At 36.0% G+C, this 14,295-nt stretch overlaps 1 protein-coding gene across 3 annotated transcripts in view; it reads left to right on the top strand.

Moving 5' to 3' along the window:
- LOC150090753 (hsc70-interacting protein-like) overlaps positions 1–14,295 on the top strand; it is a 203,926-nt gene that overhangs the window by 146,678 nt on the left and 42,953 nt on the right. For all 3 annotated transcript variants that reach the window (XM_090379869.1, XM_090379852.1, XM_090379860.1), the window contains exons 8-9: positions 1,221–1,331; positions 9,537–9,639. In XM_090379869.1, coding sequence (XP_090235995.1) covers positions 1,221–1,331; positions 9,537–9,639 — 214 coding nt within the window. The remainder of the gene's footprint in view (positions 1–1,220; positions 1,332–9,536; positions 9,640–14,295) is intronic.

The following is a 14,295-nucleotide window of genomic DNA, read 5'->3' as shown; positions in this document are numbered from 1 at the left end:
AGCTGCGGGACACTTTATAATTACAATAGCATCTGTCAAGAACCTATTTGTGGTCTGCGATCTTGTTTGCAATATACAAACAAAGAATTAGTCCACAATGACTGCACGATCCTACACCAACCATTATAAACTTTTATTAAATAAAATAAAATAAATTGTGTTGTATTAAGATAATAAAAATGAAATAAAATAAGTAAAATGAATAGTATAATTACACCGGATAAAACTGGTAAAATACGATACTGTCTGTATTTTGTACAGACAGGTATCTGTATCACATCAACCACACTTAGTTGATGTGATTTTCGTGTTTTATAAAATATGAATGACTATTTTTCACTGGGGGGATTTTATTCCACGAGTGGTGAAACTCAGAGATTAAGTATTTCTTGGCCTTTTAGGTCAAAAATGATTATATTGAATAGCAAATCATTTCTGTTGATGGCAGAGAGGAACCACCTTTTATTACCAGACATGCCTGCCATTGCAGATTCATTTGTTTCTAGCCCTTTAACTTCCTGATGATAATTTTTATAACTTTTTTCAAAATTCTCTTCTGCATTCTTTGAAATTTACATATACCAAATTCATTCTTTAGTCTGAAAATCCTCTGACTCTGGGAATTTAAGTTTACAGGCATCCAATATATCAGTGGTATTTAGCCTTTTGTTGGTGCATAGAGTTCAACTCTTTTTTTTTTTTTTGCACCCCGACACAATTTTCTTGAAGAATATTAAATGGCTGTTATAATATATTTTTTGTACAAAATAAATATTTTTTAATATAATACATGTTTATAAAGCTGATGGAAACTGACAAATTAATTTGCACATGACTAACAAAAATTTACCATAAATATAATTTTTTAAGAAAGCCAATTATGGGTGCACCTCCAGCAGTTCAGTACCACTTATATTTCACATTTCTTCAGTTATGTTTTATTACTTGGAGAATTCTTATATAGCAGTTTCTCTCTCTCTCTCTCTCTCTCTCTCTCTCTCTCTCTCTCTCTCTCTCTCTCTCTCTCTCTCTCTCTCTCTCTCTCTCTCTCAAGATGCATGTGAAATAGCTGAGGAAAAAACTTTTTCATTGTTACATTTTGGTATGATTATCAAGTGTGGATCTGCTTCAGACTAAATAAGTCTATAACTGTATCAAAGATTAAATCTGTATTTTTGATGCATTTTTATGGTACTTCAAATAGATTATAATTTTTATAGAACATACCTCAAGTTAAAGAAACCCAATGCTGCCATCAGAGACTGTGACAAGGCTCTCTTTCTTAATCCTGACCAACCATTGGCATACAAAAATAGAGGTAGAGCATATAGGTAATTTTTAATTAATTATATCCTATGATACCTTTCATCATTTAGCTTAAATTTTCATTGATTTCTTCTTTTTTTCTTTTATATACTTTTTGAATCTCACTGAAATTAACTGATTTTTCTTGGAATGATGAATAAGTTAGTAATTAAAGCCATGGTGAAAAACAACCATTTATTTTGTATTCCGAAATACAAAAAAAAACAAAAAAAAAACTAATTTTCCAAGGAGACTGTATAAAAGTAGGATGGAGAATAAATGAAATATGAATATTTCATTTATTCTCCATATGGTTCTTACTTTCATTTATTCAAAATTTGCCAAAGCCCAGCCATGTTTAAAATACTGTTAAACGTGCAAACTTTAAAACATTTGCATGCATGCACATGTTTATTATCTGCATGCATGCATGCAAATTTATCTATAAATAGTTTTTATTTTTTAAAAATGCATATGTTAGATACTATTACTCACTTCCATTTTAAAATTTTTTCAAAATTTGAATATTATGCATGTTGTTAACTCTTACTTTCTATTCTTGAGTTATCAATGTCAGTGAAATTAGTCAAAAATAGTATTAAATCTTTCAAAAAGACATAGTTTACAAATATAGAACTGTTAATAATTATCACATGGGAGAGTTTTATAAATAACTTGAACTAGAAACAAACACAATTCTTAGCTTCATAGTATCAGAGTGGTCAGTTTTCAATGTTAGCATTACTATGAGTTAAAAGTAGAATAAATGTAGTGAATCTATACCTGCTGGGTGTGCTCATGCTATAAATAAAAATTAAAACACCATACCAAGTAAAAAATTTGTCTATATTTAGGAAGGTACAGAAAATCACAGATTTTTATCTTCAGCAGTTGTAAGTATAAAAATTGTTTCTTGCATTTTTGTTTCCTGCAATTTTTCTGCTTCTTGTATGTTTGCATTATTAATTTTGCCACTGATTTGTTTCCAAGCAATTGTGTTGTTTCCCCCTTTCAAAATTTAACTGCCATCTTCTACTTGGTTTGAGACCCCTCTATCTTCTAGAATTGTTGAAAAGCTGTTGCCCTTTTTTAATCAGTTAGACAAAAATATTAAGTTTCATTTTTAACACACAAATGGAACTATATTGCCACAGTAGAATCTATGTCTGAAAATTAACCCAGCCGAAGTTATTTTCTATTGGGATAAGTTGATATTGTTCTGTGTGCATTTATATCTTCTCCTATCCTTCAAGATGGGTTTACAAAGCAGATTTTTCAATACTGAATCATTTGAAATTGTTTCCATTTTTATCAGCCATTGTTTGCATGGCTAATGTGACGAAAGAACACCTCAAGACAGTAAGCCTAACCTTTTCATCCTTCTAGCTTTGTGCAATTTTTGAAGCGTGGCACTACTAGTTGCTTATTGACCCTGTGGTAACCTAGTGGTACAAAATCGCTGCCTCCATAGCCAAGTGGGCAGGAGTAGCAGTGCGTAGCACACGGTTCTTGATTAGACCGGGGTTTTATCCCATGACCACCAAATACAGAGGATGCGGAAAGGTCAGGGAATGACCACTGCATATCCCCGGAGCAATATGGCCTTAGTTGCTAATGCTCCTAAAAAAAAAAAAAGTGGTACAAAATCAGTCAGCAATATGTCCTAGAGCTTCCTTGCAGAAAGCATTGTCTTGAATTTCATGGAAACCAGAATTTGTGTATATAAACTTCCACAAATCCAAAGCTGTGTCCATGTCATGGACACAGCTTTGGATTTGTGGGTTCATATATTGAATCCATATTTCATCACTGGTGACTGTATAGAACACGAATTCATTATCCTTTGCTTCTTGCCGTATCAAATGTCCCTTTCATACTTTCTTATGGGCAAGACTTTCTGTATTGAAGTGAAATCATGCACTTTGGTGGTGCTCCTATTGTGGCATCGATGCTCCAAAATGTCTTCTGTTCAAGATGTGTGGGAGCAAATAGCACCTTGTCCATACTTCACACCATTACCATATACTACAGTATTAGTATGATGAATTAATGCTGGGGATGTCACTTTTGATCTTTTATTCTAATGTTACTATGCACTTCAACCTTACACTATGTTTTCATTTTTTAACTGCGATTTTGAAACTGGCCTAGAACATTACATATAAGAGCTGCTGACTAGTACATAACATAAAATGATGTTTTTGTATGGAATGGAGTATGAAACATTCTGTGCTCTAATCTTACCTAATGTTTCTGTATCTTCCTAAATATAGACAAATTTTTACTTGTCATGTGTTGTGGTTTTTTATTTATTTATTTATTTATTTATTGTTGTTATTTTCCAGAGTTATAGCATGAGTGCATACCTATAAGCATAGTCCCACCACATTTGTTCTATTTTTAACTCTTAGTGATGCTAGTATGGGAAACTGCTGCTGACAATGGCTTAGAATTATGTATTTGTAGTAGTAATTGGGGCATGTGATGCAAGAAAGCAAGCTTCTGTAGCATCAGCCCAAAAAAAAAAAATAAATAAAAATTTCACACATCTGTTCCCTCTAAATATTTGCCCAGTTCCTCCTTGAATTTATTTAAGCTATCAACTTCCATAATGACAGATGGAAGTTTGTTCCAGCAATTAACTGCCCGCTGGCTAAAGGCAAATTTCCACACATCTATTTTATAACTGTCTTTCCTCAATTTGAATTTATGCCCCCTCTGGTTCGTAATCTGAGCAAGAGGAAGAATCCCATCAGAACTGAGCTTGCTCAAGCCATTCAAGGCCTTATATGCCTCAGTCAGATCACCTCGCAGTTGCCTAGTCTCCAGATGCTGCAATTTGCAAAACTTAAGCCTTTTTCGTAAGTTAGTTGTTATTTGGTTTTTTTAGGAGCATTAGCAACTAAGGCCATATTGCTCCTTGGGATATGCGGTGGTCATTCTGACCTTTCCATATTTGGTGGTCACTGGGCTCAAACCCCAGTCTAATCAAGAAGCATGTGCTATGCACTGCTGCTCCTGCCCACCTGGCTACGGAGGTGCCTTCTTCATAAGACCACCCTTTTGTTTCCCTCACCAATCTTGTTGCCCTTCTCTGTACTTGTTCTAGCAATTTTACTTCCTTCCTAAAATGAGGCCTCCAGTTCTGTATACAGTACTCAAGGCATCGCCTGATCATTGCCTTATAAAAAGGAATAATCACCTCCTTTTCCCTACAAGCAAAATTCCTGTATAGCATTGGACATACCCCATGACTTGCTCTGGCAGCCTCTGCACTGCTCAGAAAGTTTCATATCTGACTGCACAATTACCACCAGGTCGCTTTTATTTTCTACCACAGTTGGTACGTTTCTCTGGGGTTAGTTCTACCCATATGCAGTACTTTTGTCAATGTTAAACTTCAGTTGCCACTTCTCAGCCCATCTGCCCAAATGTTCTAGATCCTGTTGCAGTAGCACACTGCCATTACTGTCATTGACAACCCTGCCAACCTTTGTATCATCTTCAAACTTCAACATTAATCCTGATATACCTTCATCTATCTTTGATAAATATACAAAACAACACCGAGCCCTTAAATTCTGAACCCTGGGGGACTCCACTAATAACATTAGTCCATGAAGAGCAACATCCATTGATTACCACTCTCTGTCTTCTCCCACTCAGCCATCCTTTTATCCATTGTAGCAACTTATCCTTAATACCATATTGCTCCAATTTGTACAGTAGTCCTCCATGTGCAACAGTGTCAAAAACTTTCCTGAAATCCAAGTATATGATATCAAAATTATTTTTTGCATCTAGTTCCTTTGTAACCACATCATAATATTCAATCAAATTTATCAGACAAGACTTTCCTTTAACAAACCCATGCTGTATCTGAATTATTACTGCAGTCTTGTGTAGATGATTCTGTATCACCACTTTAACCAGTGACTCTATTATTTTCCTCGGAACAGAAGTTAAAGTAACAGGTCTGCAATTACTCATGTCGCTCTTAGATCTGCCTTTGAGAATTGAGGATACATTTGCACATTTCCAGTCCATGCAGACTTAAGCTGAGTCCAAGGATGCTCCCATTATTATGGCTAAGGGTTTGCTTACTTCCTTTGTAACCTCCTTTAATATAACTGGATAGATCACATCCACCCCGGGTGTCCAGATTTTAGCAATATCCGTTTTACCGCTTTTAGCCATCTGACTGAGCCGTATACACTCAGTCAGATTTTATCTGACAATGACAATGTGTCTGCTATTTTTAGCTTTTTGAAAGCAATAAACGTTTTTAATCATATTTAAAATTCATGTTATTATTATTTCGTTTATTGATTTATCATTGTAATTAGATCTGGACACGGTGGCCTAATTAATTAGGTCATTGAGATGTTAAATTTTTATATATTACCTGGTCTTGGCGCATTATAGCCTTAGATGCTAATGCGCCAATAAAACCAAACCAAACCAAACCAAACATCCACCCCGGGTGCCTTTCTTAAGTTAAACTTCAACAATTTCTCCTCCACTTTGCTCTCAGTTATTACAAAATCATTAAGCACCCTGTTAAAGTTTGATAAACTTCTGGCATTTCCCTCCCTTAATAACTCCTCAAGCGTGAATGTAGATGCAGTATACTCATTCAGATTATAAACTATCTGAGCAGGATCATCAACAGTCGAACCATCGATATCAAGTGGACCAATCTGATTCATCCCCCTCCTAGAGTTTATATAACTAAAGAAGTTCTTGCTGTTTATCTTAGCACCTAATCTGTAATCTGCCTTCGCTTGCCTAACTTCCTTTGTGACTTGATTACCGACTAGCTTATAACTATCATAGGCTTCTGTATCGCCTGATAATTTATATGCAACACATGCATTTTTCTTCTCTGCCACGAGTCTCATTAGATCATCTGACATCGATTTAGGCCAAAACCTTGAACAGTATTTCTTAATCGATATGAAAAGCCTAGTGGCTTCCACAATTACTTCCTTGAATGCTTCCCATTTAGAATTTGCTGCCAGTAACATCGTCAATTAGTCCCACTGTAGTCACCTTTACAAAAACAAAAACCCTCCCCTTTACCCTTAATGGTAGTTACATCTTTAAGTAAATCCCACATCAGTACACTGTGATCACTGTCACCTAGTGGTTCCTTTATCTGCAAATTCTTAATGCACGAATAATCACTGCTGATAATCAGATCAAAAGTATTACTCTCTCTGGTTGCCTCTCAAACATGCTGCTGTAGAAAACAATCATCCAATAAATCCAAAAAAAACTTGCTAGTGTGTGAGTGACCAACCAATAAGTTCCTGTCTATATCTGGGAAGTTAAAATTCCCCATTACAAGACATTCCAATTTACTGGCCCACTATTTCTCTGTACAGTTGTTTGTTGTACTTATCAGAGTCATTAGGCTCATAACACACTCCTACTCTCAACTTGGTTTTCCCAGTGCTTATGTCACACCAAACTGACTCAACACTGCACTGTCCACCTATGTCAACGAGATGCACTTTCTTAGATTGTGTGCTTCTTAACTAACAGCATAACCCCTCCTCCTTTCTTATCTTGTCTATCCTTTCTGTACACATTGTACTCCCCAAATTCCAATTGTGGACTGCTTATATCTGTGTGACATCCCAACAATATCCTCCTTTGATATCTTGACCAACACTTCAAATTCATCAAATTTATTTACTATACTCCTAGCATTGGTGTACATGGAAGTATACATTCCCCTGTTCTTACTCTTAGTTACTCTAACACAGCCCATGTATTTATTTGTTGCATGATGGCTCCTACCAGACTAGTCCCTGAAACCCCAGCATCCTAGGCGCCTCCGTAGCCAGGTGGGAAGGAGCAGTAGTGCATAGCACACGTTTCTTGATTAGACCGGGGTTCGAGCCCGTCACCACCAAATACGGAGGATGCGGAAAGGTCAGGGAATGACCACCGCATATCCCGGAGCAATATGGCCTTAGTTGCTAATGCTCCTAAAAACCAAATAACAAACAAACAAACCCCAGCATCCCCACCCTCCAACCTAATAGAAGCAGTGCAAGAATTACTTGCACCTCTGCCTGTGGCTACTGTTAATCTTTTAATCTGTGAATCCCCCCCCCCCCAAGCTAGCAGTTTTCTGATCTACCTAACACTGCCTCGATAGCATCAGCAAATATTCTTGCGCCCTTTCTATTTAAATGTATCCCATCCCTGTAGAAGCAACCTCTCCTGTTAACAAGCACAAACCAGGCTGAGAAAAATTTCTACCCCATGAGCCTTGCACAATCTCTCCAGGGTCAAAAATTGATTGACAAAGCCCTCATCATCTACTCCCTCCTATTGTGTCTGTGGAAAATTGCAGGCACTTTCAAATTTTACCGTAACTTATAACTCGTGACTTTTTTTTTAACATTGACCTATACTATTAAGTAAGTCTGCAGATCTCCTACTCTTAATGTCATTAGTGCCAGTGTGTACAACAATATCACCCTTTGTGCCCTTAGAAGATGATATCTGCTCTACAACATCAACTTTTGCCCCTGACAGGCATACCATGGTTCCTATTCCACCTATCCTTTTTACACGATATATTACTTATCTCCCTGACGATGGCATCACCGACAATAACTATCTCCTGAGGGTCCAGCGTATTCTGCCTTGGAAATTGCCACTGTGTAGCCTGATGCACAAGAGGGAGCTCTGGTGTTGAGTTGGGCAGCTGAGAGCTTAATGGGTCCTCCACTTTAATACCTTCGAGGGCATCTACCCAACTCTTCAAACTCTCATAGGTGCCCATCAGAATGCTGAGTTGACTCCTAATTTCTTGACACTCTCTACACCTAGCACACACACAAAGACATCCTCCTTGGCTAGATCATGTCCTGTTCCAGAATGATCTGCAAACATTTCACGTCACACATTTTTTTAAGGCTGTGATGCTTTGGAGAACTGTCCCTCTCAGTTCTCACCGAGCCACAGCACTCCTGCTATTTTGTGTTCGTTTCTTTGCTGCTCTAGTCTGAGGCATGATTGAATTGATTGAATACAATGAAAATTAATAAGATTAATCAATTCAGTTTATCAATTATCAGTACTACACTATCTAATAGATTTCTAAATGCAGTGATACATACTACGCTATCTAGTTTTACATTACCTACCTATTTACCACTGTTAAAAATTTGAATTCCCTGCTATTCACTCTATACTATAACAATGGCAGCAAGATTCAAATGAAACAACAGTTTTACATATATTAAGTAGTAACCTACAAAATCTCTATCTAAATTAAAAATTAAAATAATAAGCGTAACTAGGTCTATACAGCTACTTATAAAGTACAATATAATATGACAAGTAAATAAAATGGCAAAAAACACTTATTTTCTTGATGCTCAAATTTCACTACATCCACTTGCAATTACACTGAGTGCCCTCTTCATGATATAGTGATTATTAACAGTTCTGACAATAATAAACACATAAAGCAGTAATCACTTGGGATAGAGCACTATGTGTAATGTTATAATAGTATATGCAATATGTATAAATATTTAAATTTTGTGCACTTCACAGCATGCCAGATATTAAATTTCAAAAAAATTTGAAAATGGAAGAGCATTTATATGTGTATCCTTTTTAATTTTTTTTAAAATATTTATACGTATAATAAGCAGAAATATATGCATATGCCCATGTTTTGAATTTTGTGCATTTAGCAGTTTTTTCAGCAGTTTTAGAAGAGGCTGTGATAGCTTCGATTTTATATTTTCATTCCTAATGATTTTTTTTTTTTTTTTAATTTTCAACAGAATTAATAAAATAAAATAAAAAAAAAACTAAAAAATGCATACAATAAGTACTGCATCCATTAAGAGAAGAAATATTGGCTAGTTCAAGCAGAATTTGAAAAACCCAAAAACTTTGTTTTCCAGAAATTAAAAAGATAGTTTACACCTATCAGATGTAGCACCATCATGTTTATAAAAATTAGGGATGCCCCACTGAAAATAAAACTAAGAATTTTGTACAGCCTTTCTAAAACATTTGTTAATATTGGTGTTCATATATGAAAATAATGTCCCTTATATTAGAAAACTTTTTTGCTTTTCCTGTATATGTTATACAGCCCACAAAAGGATTAATGTGTACATGTTATAACTTTTGGTAGCCTATTTATTTGCACCCACTTTTAGAAATTAATAATATTCTTCCATTTATAAAAGGTTACTTGGAAAATGGGAAGATGCTGCTAAAGATCTTGCTACAGCTTGTAAGCTAGATTATACTGATGAAGCTAATGAGTGGCTCAAAGAAGTAATGCCAAATGTAAGTTCTAATGTTTTTGATTATAGGTGCTTTGCATCTTTTTACAATTTACATTTTATTTAGATTGATATAGCTAGTATTTTTCATTGAAATGATTGAAGAAACAATATCAAGAAAAATTTTTATTAGATCTAAGGAAGATAGAATGATTTTATTAAATAAATGGTTAAAGTTAGTTTACCTATTATTTATTGAAGCCAAGGAAATTTTTTTTAACATTAAGGGCTTCCTTTGTTTATTAAATATATAGTGAAATAAAATTTAAGTTTTATATTTTATTAATTCACTTAATTAAGATTATATGTATGCCTTTCTGTTACTTCTGTAGCCTTTATTGGTGTGATTTTGAGTAAATACAAACACTGCATGGACAAAAGTAATTTAGACTTCGGTTAGTCCACCCGAACAACATGATATGATATGACATGTCATTGAACCACACAGAGATGGGGGAACCCCCTGGTGCCATTTGACACTAAACATACATGTCACTGTACCAGCAACAGATGGCAATATTTTCTTTATTTCTCACTGAACAGCAGGTGTCAATAGTGTCATAACAGTCCACTGAAATACTGCCTAGGAATGTCTGGATGCATTTGTAATTCACACAGAAATCCAATTTTTGTGTAAGTTGATACCAAAATAAAAATTATCAAAATATAAACAGCATTATTTGATTCTGTGTGACACTACTTAGGTTTCTGTGATGGAAGATTCCTTCAAATCAGATGCATTTAATTATCACTTGGAACATTCAGCTGTATTTTTTGTGAGATAAGTATGTTTAGCAATAGTTAATAACATGTATATGAACATGATGCCAAAAATGAAAAAATAGGAAATGCTGAAGTAAAAACCTCTGCTTGGGTTTTATATCAGCATTCCCCACTCAGTTTTTGGTTGTTCCTTAACCCTTAGTTGGGGATGGATGACCGAAATGTCCCATAAATAAATTTAAATATAAAAAAGCAATATATTTAAAAAGTCACATATTGTAATTTGTGTTTGATTGGTGGCTTGTATATGGTAAATTATTTGACTTCTATGAAATTAAAAAGCGATGCTGTAGATTGTACACAAGTAGTGCTTCAGTTACTTGCTTGTGTAAGTTAATTGTCTTTTGGACTATTTTAATAATGCATTGCTGTTGTGAGGCCATTCCTAGTAATCTTTTATAACGATCAGTAAAATATTGCATGTTTTTGCTTATTACTATCATTAGTACTGAACACAAATGTCTGTTACCCCCAGTGTGATGCTTTATCATGAAGGTCCTTCTCACTCACTCACTCACTCACTCACTCACTCACTCACTCACTCACTCACTCACTCACTCACTCACACTCACTCACTCACACACACACACACACACACGCGCGCGCGTGCGCGAGATTTCTTTACTTCTCAATATAGTTGTCACAACTAGCATGATTGATGTTTTTTTATAATTTAATACAAGCATAAATACATGTTCTGACTGCACTATTCAACATTAAAAGCTGTTTAATAAAAATGTTGTTTTCAATATAGTGATCATTTGTGTCCATTATATGCTGGAAGCAACAAATCACATGGTCAGCTATTGTCCAAAACATTTCATATGGAGTTTTAGCAACATGTCTTGTGATGCTTCCTGTCAACTTAGTCAGAGATCAGATGTGTCCTTGCGGTATCCCCATAATTCACAAGAATTGAGGTGGCTTTTTCCACGTACAGAGGCACCCCATCCTGCATAAAAAGTTGTTTCTGCACATTCTCTCTCTCTCTCTCTCTCTCTCTCTCTCTCTCTCTCTCTCTCTCTCTCTCTCTCTCTCTCTCTCTCTCCCCCCCCCCTCCACAACAGTGGATAAGATTGCAGTAATGCTCGGCTTTTGTAATACATACTCAGGGCCATAAGCTTGTACCTCCTTGAAGAAAAGCCCAATTACAAAATTCTCTAACACCACGCCAAAAAGTAACACATGGACAATGGAGAGTCACTTCATTGACAACACCTGAAAGTTATGGTATTCATGCTGCCACTTAACTAGAAATGAAACCTTTTGGACAGTTTACCAGGGAATGTTAACCTTTCTTGATACCACTAGTGTAATGAATGAACATTGATTTCATGCTGCATCATCAGCCATTGGTGCCTCCGTAGCCAGGTGGGCAAGAGCAGCAGTGCGTAGCACACGCTTCTTGATTAGACCAGGGTTCGAGCCTGTGACCACCAAATACGGAGGATGTGGAAAGGTCAGGGAATGACCACTGCATATCCCCAGAGCAATATGGCCTTAGTTGCTAATGCTCCTAAAAAAACCAAAGCATCATTAGCCACAGCAATAGTGATCTCTTTAATAATAGTTCCCATGACTGGGCACATCATCTGGCACAAACTATAGACAAATTCACTGACTTCTTTGAATTTTCTTGTCATGTTGCACAGCTAGCTTTGGGAAAGTGAATGCTCTCTTCTTAATCTGTTCAAACACCAGTAGCCTTTAAGCATAGCCATAAAGTTCTTGTTTTCTGTAAAACAGCTTTACCGACAAAGCGTGGTCCTTCTTTTGGAGTTCTATTTGGAGATATGTTGACTGCATTTACCACCCTTATTTTTAAATCCTCTCAGAAGCATCAGCAGCTGTCACTTGATGAGGTTAAATTTGCATTCTGGTGTGTACACCGGCAATTACCCCCAGTAGTAGCTTTTGGAACTAATATTTTTTTCTTTCTGATATTAACAGGTTTTCACTGACACCCATTTGAAGTGATGCACTTTAAATTGTAATTACCCTGTATTGTGTCAGTTTCAGAATAGAGTGAGTCAAAATATTTTCTCTACACCAGGTGGAAATCTTGTCAGTGGCATGAGGAATTTTTGAGTCTTTTTTCACAATGTGGCTGAGTTGGTCAGTGTCAGGTGAAGGTGGCATGGTTTTTTCCCTCCTAGAAACTCTGGTTTTTCAAACAGCAAACTGACCACAGAACATGAAATTTTACCGACATGTTGTGCATGGTGCAATATGGCCTAAGTTGTTGATGTGCCTAAAACCCTACAACAACAGAGTCAAAATATTGAACAAGTGAATTTAAAAGCCCTATTGGACAGTAATTTTCAATAGCAGACAAGTTGAACAGTACAGTATATCCTCATTAATTCAATATTGGTTTTTCGAAATGCAAGTAGTTTGAAATTGCTACCGTTCCACTACAAACGATATAGGGTTTTATGTGCATTTTAGTATGGATTATTCAAAATATGCCTACAGTGAAATTTGTGGCTGGATTGGGTCTTACAACTTCTGTATAGCATGCGTAATTTGAAAAGACTGCCAAATCCATCTGATGTCACACATAACGTATGTGTGAACAACGTATCAACTCTGTGGTACTACACTGACAGTGGTAGAGAATGAAAGGGACCTGGGGGTGGTTGTGCAGGCAGATATGAAGTTCTCTGAGCAGTGCAGACGGGCTGCAAGAGTAGCTCATGGTGTATTGTCAATGATATATAGGAATTTTTCTAGCAGGGATAAGGAGGTGATTATTCCCTTGTATAAGGCAATGGTCAGGCCACACCTAGAGTACTGTATACAGGCCTGGAGGCCTCATTTCAAGAAGGATGTAGAGCTGCTGGAACGAGTACAGAGAAGGGCAACAAGATTAGTGAATGGAACAAAGGGGTGCTCTTACGAAGAAAGGCTTAAGTTTTGCGAATTACAGTGTCTGGAGACTAGGCACCAGCGAGGTGATCTGATAGAGGTGTACAAAGCCTTGAATGGTTTGAGCATGCTCAATGCTGATGGGATTCTTCCTCTTGCTCAGAATAATCACCTGAGAGGGCATAAGTTCAAATTGAGGAAAGACAGATGTAGGATAGATGTGCGGAAATTTGCCTTTAGCCAGCGGGTGGTTGGTAGGTGGAACAGACTTCCATCCCTTGTCGTGGAAGTTGATAGCCTAAATAAGTTTAAGGCTCAGCTGGACAGGTATTTCGAACGAACAGAGGGGTGAAGTGGAAGTGGTTATTTTTTATTTATTTATTTTACTTTATTTTTTTTTGGCTAATGCTGCATAAGCTTGCTTTCTTGCATCAAATGCCTCTACTAATGCTAATAACAAAATTGAATGATGTTATAACAAAAATTTGCTAGTGTAAAATTTGCTATAATGCATATAGTGTTATTTAGTATGTGACATTTTAAAAATTTTACATTTCTGTTCTTCCTCAAGAATTGTGTGAGAAATATGGAGAATTCACATAACTGTAACTTGCATTATAGGTGCACATGTAATCCATTTGGTTTACACTGCTGAAAAAAAAGTGCACTGATTGCTCATGATACAAACTGTGATTTCCCAATGCAGGTGCTATGCATTTTGAAATCATCACATGTATGCCCTTAATTTAAGGGAGAATGACAATGAATGTGCTTCAAAGAAGATACTTTTGCATTAGAAGATTTGGAAAAATATTAACTAATCTTAAGAAATTTGCATTGAGGAATGTGAAATCATTTTCAATTTCTTTTCTTGCATATAATAAAGACTGTTGCTTGTATACTTGCATGTTTAAAAAAAAGTGTTGCATTGTTTATTATGTATAATTCTATATACCTTCTAAACAGAACATATCCATATTTCTGGAAATTATTTGCCATTTCATACTTG

Source organism: Mastigoproctus giganteus, chromosome 1, assembly GCF_048544385.1.
Source record: "Mastigoproctus giganteus isolate SK-2022 chromosome 1, ASM4854438v1, whole genome shotgun sequence".
In the NCBI taxonomy this organism is placed as follows: Eukaryota; Metazoa; Arthropoda; class Arachnida; order Uropygi; family Thelyphonidae; genus Mastigoproctus; species Mastigoproctus giganteus.
The sequence above is the reverse complement of the archived record's forward strand: the minus strand, read 5'-3'. Positions and strand labels throughout refer to the sequence as shown.